At 40.8% G+C, this 19,653-nt stretch overlaps 1 protein-coding gene across 9 annotated transcripts in view; it reads right to left on the bottom strand.

The window, feature by feature from the left end:
* The window catches only part of BMPER (BMP binding endothelial regulator), a 155,088-nt gene that overhangs the window by 98,073 nt on the left and 37,362 nt on the right, over positions 1–19,653 (bottom strand). For all 9 annotated transcript variants that reach the window (XM_040548855.1, XM_040548847.1, XM_040548848.1 and 6 more), the window contains 3 exons: positions 17,351–17,433; positions 15,752–15,842; positions 14,854–14,936 (listed from right to left, as the gene is read on the bottom strand). In XM_040548855.1, the coding sequence (XP_040404789.1) occupies positions 14,854–14,936; positions 15,752–15,842; positions 17,351–17,433 (257 nt within the window). The remainder of the gene's footprint in view (positions 1–14,853; positions 14,937–15,751; positions 15,843–17,350; positions 17,434–19,653) is intronic.

Below are 19,653 nucleotides of genomic sequence, written 5' to 3'. Positions count from 1 at the left end.
TACAGGCAATGTTTGTACCCATAGGGGCTGGATGTCACTGGCCTCCATCGCTGCCAGGACACGCTGGCTGGGGGCTCACGCTCAGCTCCCTGCCTACCACACCCCCAGGTGTTCCTTCAGACATGAGGGAAATAAAATGGGAATTTTGGATAGACATAGATTTTGTCTCCTTCTAAACTGTCTTAGCACTTTGCACAGGACTTAAGTATTTAATTGAGGGGGTGGAACTTCCTGTTAGTTAAATTAAAAGAATAAGGGGACTGGTTTTCTGTGAGCCCTGCTGCTCCTTACATCTAAAAGAGGAAGGCCTAATGCCGGCCTACTACCTAAGAACCTATGGTCTGTTCACAAGGGTGGCAAGGAGCAAAAGGCTCCGTCCTTTTCTCCCTTCCTTCTTCTTTTCCTAGCCTCACAAAAGAGCAACTGTTACAAAATTTAACACTCATTATAGCTTAAATTTGTCCCCACCTGCTGGCTTCAGTGGCCATTTGAAAGCTGACCAGCTCATGCACACAGAACTGTGGCTACCTGCCAACCACCACCTCCGAATTTAGGAACTCTGCTCAGTACCCCAGTCATCCTGTGCGGTGACAAGTTCACTTCGCTGTGCAGGCAATCTTGCAAGCCAAGTTAGCCAAAAAGATGGTCAGACAAGGATGGGCTACTCTTCAGGAGAGAGGCCGCACTCCATTAGCTGTTCCAGGCTAGGTTCAGCCACGCTAGCTGCTGCAGCTGCTTGGGGATTTGCAGGGAGATTTCAGAGCTCTTTCCACGTTGTAAGCTAATGACTGGTGATTTCATTTATCTTCATTTTGATAATAAATAACAACTTGAACTTGCAACTGACTGGAATCCAACTCAATACTGCCTTTTTAAACTCCCCAGTGGAGCACAACTGTTTAGATTTCCTTCCTTTGTATTTTCCTTTCATTTTAATTAGGCTGAAGCCCAAAAGTCATATATTAATGCCTGTCATCCCAGTATTGCGTGGTTTTTTGTTTTTTTTTTTTTTTTTTAAATCAATCTATATATATGAAAGTTTATTTCAAAAACTGCACTGTCACCAAAAATCAAATCCAACAGTTTTACCCTGCTAACCTCTGAGTTTCATTACAAGAGAAATGATTACTGGGAGAGGTGAAAGCAAAGAATAGGAAAACTATTAAGAAACATTACTCAAACATCTGGGTACAAATGCATACACGGTAACATCATCAGCTAGGAAGTTAGCTCAAACACAAAAACATCAAGTACTTTCAAGTTCCAGGGATTATATTTAAATTGGATTTTCACTCTAAGAAGAAATTGAGTTGATGAAATCTCCAAATATGGTTCTCATTAAATGTTCGTTATCATGATTAATTGTTCAGTTAGTCATAATGAGCTATTTCTCTACTTAGCAGTTTCTACTTGGGGACAGTCAAGCTTCTTATAGTCCTTCACAGTGCCTGTCTGCTGGTATAGTCAACTGCATGTGGGGTAACTGCTCCTTTTGTATTGCCCAGAATTACATTTCACTTTTTGCAGCCACGTTTTCTGCTGGAAAGAGGAAAGAAAATACTCTTTCTGACAGACTTGATAAAATATAAGAATAAAAACCTCCACTACCTAGTACCTTAGGTCTGCTACATGTGGACTTTTTTTTCTTTTTGGGGGGGGTATGTATTTTCATTACTCTCTCTTAACTAAGCATTTGTATTTGGAAGTGTAATTTTGAGAGATTCCACCAAAGTCAGTGGGGTTGTTTAATGGCTGCTTTCCTTCCTGATACTCTGGATTTTTGGTCTTGGATTGCACATGCACCTTGATGTGACAGATTTCTTTTTACACCTGCCTAGTACTGAGCACACAGAGACACTGCTGACATAATCTTGCTAAACCTGCTAAACCTGGACATCAAGAAAGTCAGTTATTTTAACAATTCAGTCTTCATTGAAGGAAAAAAAAAAAAAAAAAGCTCTGCGACTGCATTTTCAATTTATGGGCCCCTCTGGCCTTTTTTAAACAAGAACACGCAATGACAACTGCATTCTCACAGCATTTTTAAGCTGACCACTTAAATAAAGGCCGTGATCCCAGACCAGAGCATCATCCCGGCAAATCGCTACAACTTTCAGCTCCTTTTTCCTCCGTTTTGCAGCCGGGGGGCTCGGCAACAGCGTGCAGTGCCTGCACCCGACTGCGCCACCACGCGGCGGGGCGGGGTCGCGCACCCAGCAGCGGGAACGTGGACACAATGGGGACACGCGCCGGCACGGCAGCACCCCAGCGCACGCGGATATAACACACAAAACAGATGCGCTCATGTATGAATGTACACACGCCACTTTTTATGTTTTTATGTTTCACTGGGGAGTGTTCCATTATAAAAAAGAAAAAACACCTCTTCCTCTTCCCCAAAATTATATTATTTTAATCTATCTAGGCTAAATTTTCCATTCAGCCTCCAAGCTGTTATGCGCAATGTTTCTGTAAAGTTTGCCAGTATTTGCTTTCGAGCAACAAAACAATAAGTTGGAACACAAGATTCAGTCTATCCCTGAATTAACACCACTGAAGTGAACCTAATTAAACTAGGAAATCACATGATCTGAGGGGTTACATGGAAAATGGCTTTCTTTTTCAAAATGTAGAGATTTTTTCAAAATTTAGAGATAGCACAGAGCAAACTTCAAAGGCATCATGCTGCTGTTTTGACAGTGGGCTGCTGTTTTGACAGTGTTCTAGCAACAGGTGATAAAACTTTGCAGTGGACACAATTAGTTTCTCATTTTTATACCACCCAACCCACACCCGGATTCCAGTTTTATGAGCAACGTTATCTCAATTTTATCACGGAAAACCACACTCATTTTAACCTTTTAAGTTCAGCTTATTTAATTCAAATAAGGGAGGAGACACCGAGTCTAAGTGAAGTTAGGTTTAAAAGGGATAGAACAAACTTCTTCTCTAGGGCCAGGGATTCAAAGCCAATGTTGGGAAGACTTTCTAACTCCAGTAAAAGTGGTGGTATCCAGCATGGTTTTTTTTTTTTTTTTTATTTGAGGACGTTTATATTTTGGATCTGAAAGCTAAGACTAAGAGCACAATGATAAACTACAGGATTTCCACCCTGTTCTTTTTAGTGCTTTCTTTTCTTAACTGAAGTTTTGAAGCCCTGAATCCTCAAACATTTTCATTTCTGTCAACAGACTAGAAAGAAATACTGCTTGCTAATATTTCATAGGGCTGACATCCTCATCCTGCAGCTCTGGCTGTTGAAGACACATTGCCACACTCCTACACATTTTCAACATTTTGCTTCTGATTTATTAAACCAGTAATTTTGCAAGCTTTTATAAAGGCTAAATTTTATCCAAATTACTGTTCAACATTTGGGCAAGCACAGTTTAATACATTCAAAGTTATGCACTATCCAGAGATTGTGTACTTAAATTGTATTTAATGTGTTAAATGTTAAATTCATATTTATTTCATAGTTGAACCACATATATGCTTTTTGGTGTTCTAGATATGAATATTTCAGGCTATTCTGACTGAGCTTGTGTGGTATGTTACATTTTGTTTTAGCTTTCCTTCTGTGGGCAAGTGTCATCCTTAAAAGAAAGTGTTCCGTCTGATAAAAGTCACTATGAATTTCAAATGAGCTTTTAGAATTATTTTTGTGATACCGAGTTAAAGCTGCTATTTCCAGTATTACTGGTTTATTTCATTGGCAAAAGCACAAATACCATGTAAATCCTGTACACCAGAAATTACAATTTCATTTGTTGCCTTTGCTTTCATCTGTTCACTTCCAGGACACATGCTTGCTTCCCCACTTTAATAAGCACAAGCATTTAGAAAAAGAACTCAAAATTGCAGGAGATGAAGGAATGTGTGGGGAGCCGGAAATGGCAGATTTTTATCTGTACTATCTGGATACCCTTGGGTTTTCGTGGGCAAGCTGGCACCTTGCTTTGCTGTAGGCAGCTTCAGCGTCCTGCTGATTTTGAGCCATACTTCAAGCACCATGTGCTTTATGCATTGTTTTACAAGTACTGCATCATTATGGAAAAAAAATTCCTTCTTAAGCATGACTTAGCTCCCATCTGCTAAACCTTGTCACTTCCTGAGAAGGGAATGTCTTCCCTGTTTGAAACCCTTTGCCCTACATGAAAAATCATGCAGGAATCAAAAAATAATAATCAGCATATACAGGGCTTCTCTCTAAAGTCTTAGCAGCTCTAGAAGGGAACAAGAAAGAAATGTCCAAGTCTAACGTGAGACCTTTGCCATTTTCTCTTTCAATAAGTTTGAAGAAAGACTGATATAAAGGGTTTCCCAGAGTACGACAGCAATGAGAGGCAGCCTGATAAGATACTTAGAAACTCAGGCACGCGTTACAAAAAAATGCAGAATGTGCTTTTGGTCACTACATGTATTAATTGCATCCTTATTAGTCTCTTGCTAGATTCAGAGAAATATTGGGAAAAAAAATAAAATCTGGTGAATAACAGCAAACATGCTACTTAGGTCTATGATATTTTTGTTGTTGTGGATGTACAAACATGTTTGTTCTCCATCCCTTCCCTTTGCCCACAAATTATCCAGTAACTTACTCTTCATTTTATATAATTGCTTATTATCTCTGCTGCACTGAATACTCATGAAGTGAGAATGTGTGCTCTGAACAGCATAAACACTTGAGCTTCAAGAAATGCCCATTTGAACACTGCATAAAAACCTGCAGCTGGTACTTCAGGAGGCAGAGCTATTACTGCTGACCACAAGGAATGTAACAACACCAAGGGGAAAGAAAATGCCTGCCTGGCTTGGTTTCCACCAGGTGTCAACTTTTATGGTTCCTATTCCCACTTAGCTACTTTACAAAGTGCTTGCTGTGTAAGAATCATGTTCACAGTCAAAAGACAATGTCACAGTGGCAGACACTCTGCAATTACTACTGATAAGAGATTTCACACACACGTCAACTACAAAAAAAAAAAGAGGTAGTAGACCCAGGATTTTCCCTCCCTGCATGGACCCAGACATGTACATACCCATGCTTGTTTAAGTGTACTGCTAAAACACCTAGACGGGGGAGGAATAGTAATTGCAGCAACCTTGGGGAATTAAAAAACTGACCTCAAAAGACAGAGAGCAGCAGGGCAGTTCAGCTAGCTGCTGAGAGCAAATAGTGCATCAGGAACTGAGATTGCTGGGAAGAATTGCTGTTCAGATTCATCCAAAAGAAGAAAAGTTATGCTGCAACTAGGAGAGGAGGCAGAGAACAGACTGAGCACTGAAAAGCACAAAATCCTTAGGCTTCTTGGAATTAATTATTTTCACATATATTGTTTCATTTTCAATTTTTTTTTTTTTTTTCAGAGTGGCGAATATTTGGGTGCTGGGCAGAATATGGTAAAAGGAACGGTACTGTACTCATTGCTATACTTTCAGAGCTGAGGCCAGCTCTGCTTTTCTTCCCCCCCGCCCACCGTAAAGAAAGATATTATTGGCAAGGGCACATTAGCTTCTGTCCTACTCACAAAAGCTCCTGGTGCTGTGTTCTGGAGAAAAGAAGGTGAAAGAAACCACATAAAGCATGCAAGCTACTCAATTCTTTTGGGCTCAGATACCTCAAATATCAGATCTGAGTTTTCTGGAAATCCAGATTTTGCACTTTCAACTGCATTGGCTCTGACACCCAAGTAGGGACAATAAAGAAATTTCTATTTCAATGATTTTAGCACAAAATATTGAATAATGGTACTAAATACCCATGTAAAGAAAAAAATAGAAAGAAAAAAGACTGCTTTCTGTGGAAAATGTCACTGCTTCATTACAAAGCTTCTGGCAAAGAGCTGAAAACTCCCTTTTTTTTTTTTTTTTTTCATCGAAGCTTGGGACTGTCAAGTTTATGGTGTTCTAGTCACATTTGGGACTGAAGGTTAGGTACCATGGGAGTGGGGCTTCCTGGAAAAGAGTTAGACATCCAGGCAATTTCTATCACCAGCGTTAGAAAACATTTTTAACATCCCACTTTTAGTATTTAAGCACCTACAACGGAAGCTGGGGGCTCAAGTCCTGCTGTGACTCCAACCCTAAATTGCCCGCAAGGATTTCTGCATCTTTCCTTCAGATTGAGCGCCAAAGATGTTATGGCAGTTTGGCTCCTAGTCAAATTTTATTTCTGACAGGTTAAAGGCAGAATAAGTAAATCACTGTCATATCTCAAAGCATTTTTTTTTTCCTGTTTCCCATACCTATTTTGATACTCACTGAATTATTCTGCCTATCCTGCTTCTCAGCATAAGAGGGTAGGTTATATAAAAAAAAGTGTTTCAGACTGTCACAATCTTGAAAATCAAATTTGTTAGGTACCATTTTTCTCCCTTCTACTATCCAATGCATTTGCCTCTTGTCATTAAATGGGAAAATAAATAAAATCATATGTTCATTAATATTTTAAAAGTTGATGGAATCCAAGGAACTTTGACTAGTCTTTCTATATGACTAGTTCATTGTAAGAAATGTTAAATCATAGCATATCCAAGCTGGAGAACAATTGTATCAGGCAGGGTTGGAAACTTGCTCCCTTAGCAACATTCAATGCTTCCAGGGCAGAAAACAAAAAACCTGTTGTAGGACTTAGTGGAGAGAGCAAGGAGAACATAGGCAGACTGATAACAAGGCAAGATGGAATTTGGCAATCATGCTAGAGCTCAACAGCAAATCAAACTTAATGATCCCAAACTTCATTTTATGCCTCCTACAACAGACATTAAATATGAGCATGATCAATGGCTACAGCACAATTAAGTAAATAAATATGGTACCCAAAGTCATGCAGATGTCATATTTATGGGGGGTAGGGAGGGACATGAAGCCCTACATATATCAATGTATTGTCTCAAAACTAATTTTTTTCCTCTTAAAAAGCATACAAAAGAAAACAAGGTGTTACACAGTTAATTAAAGTCTCTTGTGCGAATTTGCGAATTCATTTAGCAGTATTGCACATACTAAAATATCTTGCCTTGGGACACAGAGGGATGTGTGCAAGTTTAAAAGCATTAGCTATTGTTAGCCGATAACAACCTCCGAACCTGTGACATCCACATATTTTTTTTAAGCTGAAAGGATGACAAACATGCAAGCCAAGACCTCTTGCTCCTCTCAGCCTTTCCTTCATTGTAACACCAGCCAGAAGGGTCCTGGACTCTTCATAAAATGTTTGGCAAACAAAGGCCCTGTTAATTGACAAGCTGTTGCTTTTACTGCTTCCTACCACAACTTGTGAGAATCTTTTAGACCCAAATCAATTTTGCACACAAGCATTCCCATGAGATGCCACACACATACACCATTTGAAGCCACTTACAAGAAGTACCACAGCGGGCTCACATAAAACCTTTGTGAAACCTTCTGAGACCACGTGCAACCCTTTCATCCCCTCCTGGCCAGAAGTTTTTTTTGTTTGCTTACTTTAACAAGGTTCTTTGTTTTCTGCCATCTTACTGCTGTTTTCCCTAAATGATAGTTTCTTGCCTTTGCAAGGAGTGAGTTATAGCAGAGATGTTTGCAGACTTCATTGCAGCTCAATGCCAATAAAAAATAGTCCCCTCATCAGAGGCTGCCTGTTAACAGCTCTCCATTATTGTTAAAGCTCTGTGTACTTAATTCTTCTTTGTCAATAAGAACAATCGATCTCAGCCTGTTAATTAGGAAAAGTTTAACAAGACAGGGAACAGACACCTGACAGCATAAGCTCTGTTCCTCTGCTCTGAAGAACTACAGCAACCTACACTCAAGCCATAAGCTTTTATTATTAGAAGTGGTCAACTTTTTTTTTTTTTTCTTTATATGCTTTAGGAATGCAATGTGCACCCTGCTCTATGCGTTCAGTTCATTTAAATAAGAAATTCTGTACCCTTTTCTCTGTACTGCAACAGTGATCGTTCATGCAATGCACAGTCATAAGGGGATGTTAACCAGCACTTACTTAGGCCCTTCAGGTACCCAGAAAGTTTTAAATCTTTTATGTCTTCTAGTATCACTAAATTCATTAGTCATCACAATACCATCTTGGATCATCAACATGCAAAGACAGTCTCTGTCTAAACAGGACAAGCCTGATGAAGGTAGAGCTTCTTCCTCCAATTCCTCAGCCTTTCCACCCTCCAAGAGGAAAAATTCCCCTTAAAATGGAAAGAAAGATAAAAGGGTTATTTGGGAGATTTCTAAGTCCAAACTCTCTTCTCTTGGGGACAAGAATCACGTCCTTAGGACATGAAACACAATGGACACCAATCTTTTACTAGTGTCCATAGATGTCATCTCAGAAATAATAACCAGGTAGTGCTACCTATGTCAAACAATGGAGAAAAAGGGAGAACATCTGGAAGCAAAGCCAGAGGACCCTGGAGCTTTCTGAAATATGAGAGATACTTTTGAACTATCCCTCCTGCCCTTCAGGAATCAAGCAGAGGGTTTTGATGAAGAAAGGGATATGAAAAAGATGCCATATGTTCTGGGCCCATGATCTTTAAAAAGTCACCTGGATCTTTAGGAAGCTGCTCAGTACTTTTGCTCTCCTAGAAATGTGCCTGGACTGGGCACAGACTCTCACAGCACAGAAAGACTCCTTCAATCCACACCAAATTAAAAAGGTTTCTGTACAGGAACAGACTGAGCTGGGAACACACACGGACCAGGTAAACTAGAAAGCTCTGCAGGTGGGATACGTGTAGGACGACATTCAAGTATCTGCAGAGGAAGGAAATTAGACCTCGCCACAGCAATACAAACTGCTTATGAATGCAACTCATTTACACTGAATAATTACACTGAACTATGCACACTTGCTTTGCTACTCCAGAGTGTACTTGTAGTTCAGAAAAAAATGATTAATTTTAGTTTTATCTTTACTTCATTACTGTTACTTTAGGGAAAAAAGTGTTTGGGAGAAATCAAAAGAAGATTTAAAATGGCTATACAGATAATTGGGAAAAAATATTCATAGCATTTTCCAACCACTATTTAAAGAAAATGTCCAAACCATATGTCCTGGTTTCAGCTAGGACAGAGTTAATTTTCCTCCTAGTAGCTGGTAGGGTGCTATGTTTTGGATTAGGATAAGAGCGCTGATAACATGCTGATGTTTTAATTGTTGTAGGGCAGTGCTTACACCAAGCCAAGGACTTTTCAGCTTCTCGCTCTGTCCTGCTAGCGAGCAGGCTAGGGATGCAGCAGGAGCTGGGAGGGGACAGACCCAGGACAGCTGACCCAAAGTGGCCAAAGGGGTATTCCATACCATCTGACATCATGCTGAACAATATATAGGGGTGGCTAGCCGGGGTGGAGGGGGGCCCGGCTGCTCGGGGATAGGCTGGGCATCGGTCAACAGGTGGTGAGCAATTGCATTGTGCATCACTTGTTTTGTACACATTATTATTATTAATACTATTATTATTATAGTTATTATTATTTTCCTGTCTTAATAAACTGTCTTTATCTCAACTCACAGGCTTCACTTTCCCGTTTCTCTCCCCCACCCCAGAGAGGGAGGGGGGAGGGTGAGCGAACGGCTGTGTGGTGTTTAGCTGCCGGCCGGGCTAAACCACACCACCATATTTTGGATTTTGGTCTTTCCAAAAGTAATTAGATTTAATATTTCAGACATGGCATGTGTAGTGTGCAGTCCCCAGTGAAGAAGGTACATTTTTCTAAGTCTGAAGAAAATCAGATAAAGAAAAAAATAGGACACTGTCTTTGTGTCTGTGCCACATTTTTCTTGCTGAAGTTCAACACATAACCAGGTCCCTAACGTTCTACACCTACTTGCACAGTCATACTCCCTCACCTACCTGGAAGACTGTTTTTATTAGCCTAGAAAACCAAACCTTCTGGACTTACGAAAAAATCTGGAGAAAACTGTACAGTGGCGGGGAGAATGAAGTCTCAGAGAAACAGTGAGGACCTCTCTATATCCCATTTCTGAATGCTTACTGCTCTCCACTTTCATCCATCTGTAAGCCAACCACTTCTTTTTACATCACTAACTTTGAGCAAGCGAGCCCTACTCTTACCAGAAGACTCTTTGCTTTTCCATCCCTACTAAGACTGTCTCCATTTCTTAGCCCTCAAAGTGGGGGCAGACAGCACCTGTGGTAATTTGGAGCTGTATCAAAGCACGTCAAGTACATGGAAATTCAAGATGACGGGCATTTGGCACTGCAGCAAGGATGGAAGTTAGGATTTAATTTTTACCAGCCTTTGCAGGGGGTACATGTAATTACACACTCCCTGTGTTAAATGATGAGTTTCCCAATAGACCAGAGTACCCGCAGCTAGCGAACATCCCCTGCAATCAGTTGTTGTGAGAACATACTCCAGCAGCTCCCAATGTCTGGTAGAGTCAAGCTTATAACACAGTATCAGGGTGCTCCATCACCCAGCTGACTGCAGGGGTGGAATCCATCCCTGTTATCTTCAGCCATCTCAGGAGCCATGTGAGCTGTGCAGGCTCCCCCTATAGTTAGTGGAGAAAGATAGGCATCTGCAAGGGTAATCCATCCTCTCTCTCTCGCCCCCCCCCCCCCCCCCCCCAATTAACTGAAGAGGAGCTCAGTTAAGTAGCTCAGACTAGACATGTTACTTCTAAATGGCTGGAGCTAGACAAGATGAATTCCACCCTCAGTGTCCAAAATACTAGCATATGTACTTTCTCATTACTTATTGCCATTGCAATGTCTGTTGCTCATTGATTTAGGAACAGATTTTCTCAGTGTGATTTCCTTTTCTTTGTGCAAAACTTTCATTATGCAGTTTTTGCACCGTAACACTCAGGAACATAAATGACAAGACATTTCCTGCACACACCCACACATACACCTGCAAACCAGGAGTGGTGTGCGCATTGAGTCCCTCTGTGCAGGAGTGGAAAAGCACCCAGTGTATGCATGAACATGGAGCTGAGGCTGCTTTTAAATTCCATTATCCAAATCCCTGTGCTTTGCTTTCAACCCTTTAGGTTTCACCCGGTTTGCATCATTTTGGAAAAGCAGCTATGAGGACAGGCCCACAACATGCCTCCACACTGGACAGATGGATAGCACAACCCACCCCATTTTCAAGCCTGTTGGTAACATGTGCATCCCTCGGCCATCCCAGCAGTGCCATAATCCAGCTCCCAATTGTTCCCCAAATGGGACGGCCCACTGCTCACAGCTGGGAGTTTTGGGGAAGACCAATCCCCAGTGGAGGTGCCTCCATAGCACAGCATGCTCTCAGCGTGGTGGTCCTTCATACCCCTGCATGCCTCGCATGCCAAAATATGCAGCACCCACAGTCTGGGTAACAGCCGCATGAGAATACACCCACGGTCAAAGGGAGCTAGTTATGAGTTTGGATACTACCATTTAAAGATAAGCTTCTCCATGGTTACCACTCTCATGCAAGGTCACTCTCTTGCCAAGCCTCCTCTCCTCCCTCCTTCCCCGGCTCTCTCCTGTTTTTTTTTTTTTTTTTCCCCTTTTTCAAACGTGCTACATCAAAAGAGAAAGTGAAAACATTTAAGATAATCACAGTCTGACTATTTTAATGCAGGCTGTAGGAAAGGAAACATGTAAGCCAAGTGCTCTCACTGTGCAAGCAGAAACACTCTCGAGCTCATAAAAGTAGTATCTGAGAAATAACACTTGATTAAAGCAGCCAGCCCTTTGCTTAAGTAGGTGCTTATGGTAGGGAAAATATCCAAGCTCTCTCTAGACCACTCCACTGGCCTATCAAGAAAAGCAGGACCAGGCTAGACAGATGAATTATTGTGAGGCAGCTGGGTTTCAGCCGACATGATAGGAGATCCCTATTATCCTGTCCACCTTTCTTACACAAATGCATCTCCCCAGAGAAACCGAGTCACTAAAGTCCGGCTCATTCACTCCTGACAGGCAATATGCATTGAGTGAGAGGTGATACATTTTCATTTTTGGCAAGAAATCTCGGTCATCCTAAGGAGTAGATCATTCAGGAAAGTGGTAATGGAATATGGAGCCTTTCATCCCCACGTCGCCCCTGCGAGGGCAGCCTGACTTGGTAGCAACCCAAAAGTTATTAGCTAATGGATTGTTTCAGTGACCTATGTGAAATGAGCCTGGTAGGTTTGATCTGGCTTTCAGTAGACAATAACTAGGATCACAAGTGGTGGTAAGCAGAAACCACACTAACAAGTTGATAGCATGGTGGGTGAGGATTGAACAAACTGCCCGCACGTCAGCCTGCCATCACTTCCTTTATGGCCGGGGGCCTCCATGCAGACAGGGCACCTCAAGGCCTGACATCCCTGCTTTGTGCTAACAATACACATTAAAAACAACAGAAAGACATCTTAATGGCACTTCGCATTCCCTGGGAGCTCAGTAGCATCTAGTAGGCACCACTTTGAGCTGAAAATACCACAGACTTGAACAACCAAAGAGCTTTCTGAAGGCTGGGCCCTGCAGTCCTGTCTTTCTGGCACATGCAAAGTGTTGAGCACATCATTTTGTAACTGTAAAATTCCTTTTTGTAAGTAATTACTCATTGTAATGAATTTAGTAAGTGTGGGACAGCCCTACATCTCTCTGGGAAAACAAACCACAGCTTTCCCTCTTTCCTTTCTTCCTGTTCAATGCTGCCTGCAGTCCCCAAGGACAGTGATGGCCTATGGGGACCAGAATCTTTTTTTTCCACTTCTTTTTTTCAGAAGTAAAATCCAGAATTCACAATAAAGTGACAGTATTTTGCACCACCACCACCCCTGAAATACCTTGGCAATGATTTGTGTCACTACCTCTGTTACATTTCCACAAGATACTCACTAAATAGTTATGGCCTCAAATCCCAGAAATCTAACCTGGGGTGAGAAACTGCTTTTAACCTATTAAAGCCTGCACAAGTTACTGCACATCACAAACAAGCCTGTTCACATCATATCACAGGACTACACTGGTATCTGCATATCCACCAACTGCTTAGATAAGAGAGCGACTGGAAAACCATTCCCAAAATGCAAAAGCAGACAGCAAACAGCTATCATAGCCCTAAGAATGCCCGCTACTTGCTTCCAATTTAAATTATGTAGGAATTAACATAGGCCCAAATTCTGAAGGAAATGGGAAAGAGGTAGTAGAAAAAGGAATTGCAGAGAGAAGGGAGTCAGGTATGGCATACACACAGAAGACACTGTTTCTTTTGCTCTCTGTAAGATTCAGCCTTAAAGGTGGATGTTTTATATAGATATCATTAACATCCAGAACTGTCACACCACCTTTCTCAGAAGGGATCATTAAGCCTCTTGCTTGAGGCTTTAAACCTCTTACTATCGGTAGCTGATGTGCTTCCTTCTCTGATGTCCATGGGACTGGTTACTGTCAAGGAAGGGCCCTCAGGTCTGACCCTATATGCCTATATTTCTTTATCTTTTCTCCCCCCAGATATACCACACTCCCACTGTGCTCTTTCAGGCACAGCTGCTTTTGCTATTCAGGGAACAAAGAAAAATTGATCGAGAAGATACTGGCATGCCAACAACTGGGCAATAGGCACTATCTGTCTAGTATTCAGGAAAGAGCAAAGCGCAGCCTCACAAGACTCAAGCATGCCTCCACAGACTTCTTAACCACTCAGACCTGCCTTCCCCTCAGCAGCATCACCAGGGAGAGCTGCAGTGTAAAGGTGCTGCTTTGCCACTACAGCTGAAAGGTGAGGGAGACCCAGCGAGCATGCAGGCAGACATGCTCCTCTGCTTGGGACAGCAGGCATTTGGCAGAGCAGGAGCCAGGGGCGTATATCACAGTGACAAGTGTGACGACATGCTTTCATTATTACAGGATTAAACTTAAAAAAAACAACCTGAGCTGCCTAATTCTCCACAGAAGCAGTGATGATTTAGTGTAAATTAATTTTTCAGATTAGTAGGACTTGTTTTCCCTTAAAACAGTCCAAGTTCTCTGCAGCAGCTTCATTAAATGTGTAAGTACATATTCATTTTTGAATTCTATCCTTATCCCCCCCCTTTTTTAATATATATATTTTTTGTTTTAATGATACAAGAGAGCTGTGCCTGGTACTGATAAAACTCTGTGGCATTCCACTGCAATGTAAAGTTCCCAGTCCTGCATTTTCTGCTGATAGCCAGCCCATCAATTGCAAGAAAAGCGGTGATTTGAGCTTTGCATTTACTGGTCTCACGGATCACACCAGTGAAGTCAAAGTTATCTGCCCCAGCTCATACAGCATTATCTTTTAACTTAATGGAAGTGAAAGAGAAGTCTGTGCTCATTACCCAAAGGATGCAATTATTACTTCCTCTCTATATTGTTGCTAGTTAAGGATGAAATCCAGGATATGACCTTTTCATTAAGCATCAAGCCAAAATCCATGTGGGACAGCCTAGGGAGGCTATTCTCATCCTTTCACTCAGTAATTCAGAGCAAAGACTCTTGCTGTGGAAAGAATTCCTTTCAAAAGATCAGTTTAAGGAAACAGCTAGTAAATATTGATCAACAGATGGAAACCAAAAAGCATTTTGTTCCCTGCATGATCCTATCATAAAAAAGCATCACTAATTTACCACATCAACCTGTTCTCAAATACCATGCCCTGTTTGCACACAGTGTACGGTCACAAAAAAAGATGATAAACTGCAAATATGAGATACACAATATATTAGTGCAGAAATAAATCTTCAATAGAAAGCTTAAACGCAAGAGGAGAGAAGAACACACAGTAGTGTTGAATTCCTTATATTTTTTTGTTTTGTTATGACAATAATAATGTGCCTTTTGAAGTTCATACAGGGAGATAAAATGCCAAAAGGCAAATACTTACAATACAAGAGCATTTGGTACATTTATTTCCTTCAGGCCTAAATTCTTCTCCTTCATTGTAATGTCTCCCTTCAAATATACAACCTGGAAAACAGCATTTGAGTAAGTTTAGCTCAGGATAGCACACTGCCTTTTTACTGTTGCACACCCTTCCACAGGACAATATATGAAAAGTAAATCTTACATCCTTCTCTGACACAAATCACTTCACAAGCCTTTACAAAGGCCTTGAGACCCCCAAAATACCTTTTTGGGAAAGACAGCATTCTTCTATAGAAGATGAGTTTGTACCAATGAAGGCAAGGCTAAGTCAGGTCTTCCATTAAAAGCAGCTTTGAAACTCTTTTCTAAGGTATTCGCTTTTTCTTACTTACTCCTTCTTACTCCGAGTTTGTATTAGATGTTGACAGAATTGATAACAAATTAAAATGCAATAAATCCATTATACCACAACAGGAGCAGTGCTTGCCTAAAAAAAAAAAACTGTTAAAACCAAGTTAGTAATAAAACCAGGTTAATTTGCCACTGTGCTTCGCAAAGGCAACCCACTCACACTATCCTTCAAAAAACCAATCTTCTCTCTTAGGGTTACTGTTATACTTCCCCTACTAACAAAATCCCAGTTATCATCCAGGGAAAACCAGCTGACTGACCCTCTGAAAAAATAATATAAAGACATGTGGCCGTTGCCACAGGCAGTCGATTTCACAGGCTGTATATCCTCTACTAAAAAATATTAAGCATGCTCTTGTGTCATTTACCACATTGTGTTGAAGCAGCCTGCATTTTAGTAATTGGTCAAATATAACAGAGGAGTTAGACAAACATCCCAGGTAATAAAGGTTATCGTTACAAATACGGTTGCACACATGGAACAGCATCTCCCAATGAAGTCTCACCTGGACAGATAGGACAACACATCCCCGCAACTTTGGATGGGTTTTTGCAATGAACAACGCACTGTACCTCTGACTCTATTATCACTCCCTCCTGCAAAAGAGCAGATCGGACATGTTTATTGTTATTGTTTTGGATGCTTTAAGAAGCAAAACTCCACTATTATTAGCCACATTATTACAGCATGGCGGATGCCATGGAGAGCTGGATTTCAAAGCCTCTTTTCTTTGTGTAGCTGCTGCCTGGTATCAGGATTCAGGTTAATTCACAGCCAAAAGATCCACTTGGGTCTCCCTGACTCCAGATGCAGGTTTTGCCTTAAAATGCATCAGGTAAGAAAGCAAGCACCTTCTTAGGAGAAGGAATCCTGCATTATCAGACATCCTCAGCAATCTGCCATGCAGCTTTGGTGGAAACAGACCAGACATAAGGCATCCTGCCCCTCTCCCCTTGGAGTAAAAAAGACCTAGAAAGCAGATAAAAGCATTTTGTTCTGTAGAGGGGAGACACTTATCTTTGATGCTTCTCCTGATAAGTATTAGTAAATTAACATTTCCTGTACTTCTTGTTTAAGGAGTCAAAGTCCTCCTGAACAAACCTAGGTGTGAGGATCTGTGCACAAGAGGTTGCTCTGTTTTTTTGTTGCTTGCAGCTTTGCACTTGGAGGCAAGGGAAAGCTGCTTTTTTAAATGTATGGGTCTAGGGTAAACAGGATTACCCAGATGTGCATTTAGACACAGAAACAAGCAATAAAGAATTGCTAATTTCATGTAGCTAGTAGCAGAGTACCTAAATTCAAGCTTTGAGTATCTTCTCATTAAGTACAAGGAGACAGAACGCTTCCTCTCAGTGTACCCATCTTTAAAAGCATGTGTGGGTTTCATAGAGTAGAAGTATCACAGAAAGAAAAATCTTGAAACCATTCTATCCTATTTGTGGAAGCTCTTCAAACTCAGTCATCTCTCCTGTTTCTAATGCTTGTAATTCTTAGTAGCTGCTTGAGTGCCATTACTAAAATTGGATTAAGTTATCAGCAGAAATCACAGCTTTACTCACAGAGAAACTAAAATTACTTAATTACTTGTTTTGTGCCTGGAAATGGACAATCTTGCAAACGTTACAGTAACAGATAGACAAGCTACCAAAAATATCACTGTGTTAACAGTGCAGAAGCCCAAGAAAAGATTTAGGTATGGGTTTCTCTTAAAGACCATTCCAGGTAAAACCCATGGACACATACACACAAAAGTATACAATTATTAAAATAATAACAACCTATATCTCAGAAAAGCTGAAAAAAGGAGGAATGCTGAAAAACGAGGAATTATTTCAAGATTGAGACAGCAGGAAATGTCACTGCTTTGTACCACTCTTTCAGCATTGTTTGGCTATCACAGTGCTCAGGTCATGTACAACCTACCCTTCTGAATGTCTGCTTGTAGCAGGCCACATATGAATGGATTTAAGCTGCTTTAAATGCAAAGCCCCTATTGTGCTTTGGTTATAAAATATTTCTGGTTATTTGGATTGGATGAAAAAGGCTCAGAGTTCTATGGGAAAAGCTCACAACTCAATTACTGTGGTGCTCACAACATCCTTACCTGGCACTGGTATGTAATACAGGGATTGTTAGGGAGGTGCCATTTCATAGAGCTGTTGTATATCTTTCCTCCAAAACTGCAATCTAGAGGAAGAGAGAAAAGCACATTAACCCGGTTGAATGCAGTGATCCACTGGAAGGCTGCTGATGAGGATCACAGAGCAGCATCCCAAACATGTCCTATCCTCTCCCTGGGGTTACCAGAAGAGGCAGAGCAGAGAGCTCGGTCTGACAAGCACAATCGTGCCCTGGGAGAGCTGGCAGCAGCCCCCTGGACATCTGCTCCAGATGCATGACTGGCCAGGCTGCTTACAAATTTTGACTATTCAAAACAAACCCAAATCAGCAACAATTTGCATAAAAATGTGAGTCAGTGGCAATTCAGCAGCCTGTTCAGGGACTGTTCAGCTACCCCTGCAGTGGAGGAGGGAGAGGGAGGAGAGAGGGTGAGAGAAGATCCAGGAGTGCCCATCACCCAGCTCATCCCCATCCATTAACCAACCCCCCTGAGAGAGCTCTTCAGACAGTTCAGCTCAGCATGGGTGCACTGACATCAGCAGCACTACCCCTCCTTTATGCCTTCCTACTTTCATGACAGAAGGTATAAACATCCATGTAAACTAAAAGTCAACAAGCTCTTCCGTGTGGGTGGTGAGCAAGGACATTTTGGAGTTCCACAGGGTTTAGCTTCATGTGTCTTTGTGTGTAATATCACAACTTTGTTAACAGGTTGGTTCACCCACGCACAGGCTCTGCACACAATTTTTGTGCAAAATGAAGTTTCATTAAAGCCTTTTGGAAAAAACAAACAAATAATGATTTTTCATATTTTTGATTACATGTTCATACTAGTTCCTTCCCACTCTTTTCACCATTGTCAGGTATTTTGCAAAAGTGAGAATCAAAAGGAAAAAAATAAGAGAAGAATAAAATACCTCACCAGGAAAAAAAAAAAAAAAAAGACAAACTGCAAAGGTTTATTAAGTGAAAATAAAGTATTCATTAAGAAAGCTTGTTTAATAATGCAAAATTGTTCCAATTAAAACTTAATTTTTTGGAAAGCCAAAGTGTTTCTGAACAAAAATTTTAAAAGCAATACACACCCCACTTTCTGCAGGAAAAATGCCCCTTTTCCTTTTACTGCTGCAGGTTTTTTTTTCCTACTCTATTTTATTCAAAATGGGCCTGTTCAAAAAGCCCATTAAATCAACAGGAGTTCTGCCAGATACTTTGAAACACAGACATATACATAGAGTCAAACACAAAAATAAAATCAGTCAAATGATGCCATGGAGACAAACCTACCTATACCTTAGCAGCTACTCTAACAGTCATTGTCTAATGTGCAGGGTGCCCTGTCCTGAACTGCTTTGGACTACATTTTGCACCCCTCTGAAAATAAAGACAGGTTCAGTCGTACACCAGTGAATCTTCAAACTCAGCATACAAGCAAACTTCAGGGTCACAGCTCCAAACTGCTGAGGAACTTCAAATACAAACAAAATCATTTTGTATTTAAACCAAAATTTAAAGAGAACCTGGTATATGAAGATTTACAAATTTGTTGACTGCCTCCAGTTAAGACCTTAAAAGGAGGCTTGTATTTCAGTATTTGCAGCATTCAGAAGTTTTTCTGTGCTAAGGACACAAGAGAATTCTGCGGGTGCTTTGGCAATTTCACTTGCATAAGCTGAAGCAGATATCTTTTAAAAAGAGTTGATCAGTAGTGCAGGAGCTGATTGTGGCAACTGAACCTTTGATAAATATTGAAATATAGATCTGAATCTCACCTTTTTTTTCTTTTTTTAACGTAGAAAAGCCTCTATGAAGTAATTTTGAATAATAAAAAGTGTTTAGATTCTCAGTATATTAATTACGCTCTTTGTCAGCTCTTACACATGTAAGTCAACATGTCAAAAAAGGAATTTGAAGCCCTATGCTCTTCTTAAGCATTTTAAAATCCCATTCTGAAAAATATCAATTCTGTATTAATGTTTGTACAAAAGAAAACACAAAAAAAGCCACACAGATTTGTACAAAATTTTGTCATAGTCTCACTTCCTTCCCACTGCAAGACCTGACAAAAAGCAAAGTCTGTTCAAAGCATTTTAGCATCCTCAATTTGAAAAAAAAAAAAAAAACGAACAGGCCATACAGAGATTCTGGTCCCAGTCCGAGACAGAATTTACACATGTGCTTGTCCTCCAAGTACTCAAAATGGAACAAGCTGTGTTATTGAACATCCATGAGCATGTTTTACCATGTAGGTCTGGAGTCTTCAACATGACGCAGGGCCACAGCCCA

Source organism: Cygnus olor, chromosome 2 (genome assembly GCF_009769625.2).
Source record: "Cygnus olor isolate bCygOlo1 chromosome 2, bCygOlo1.pri.v2, whole genome shotgun sequence".
NCBI lineage: Eukaryota > Metazoa > Chordata > Aves > Anseriformes > Anatidae > Cygnus > Cygnus olor.
Note: the sequence above shows the minus strand (reverse complement) of the source record. Positions and strands in the feature narration are given on the sequence as shown.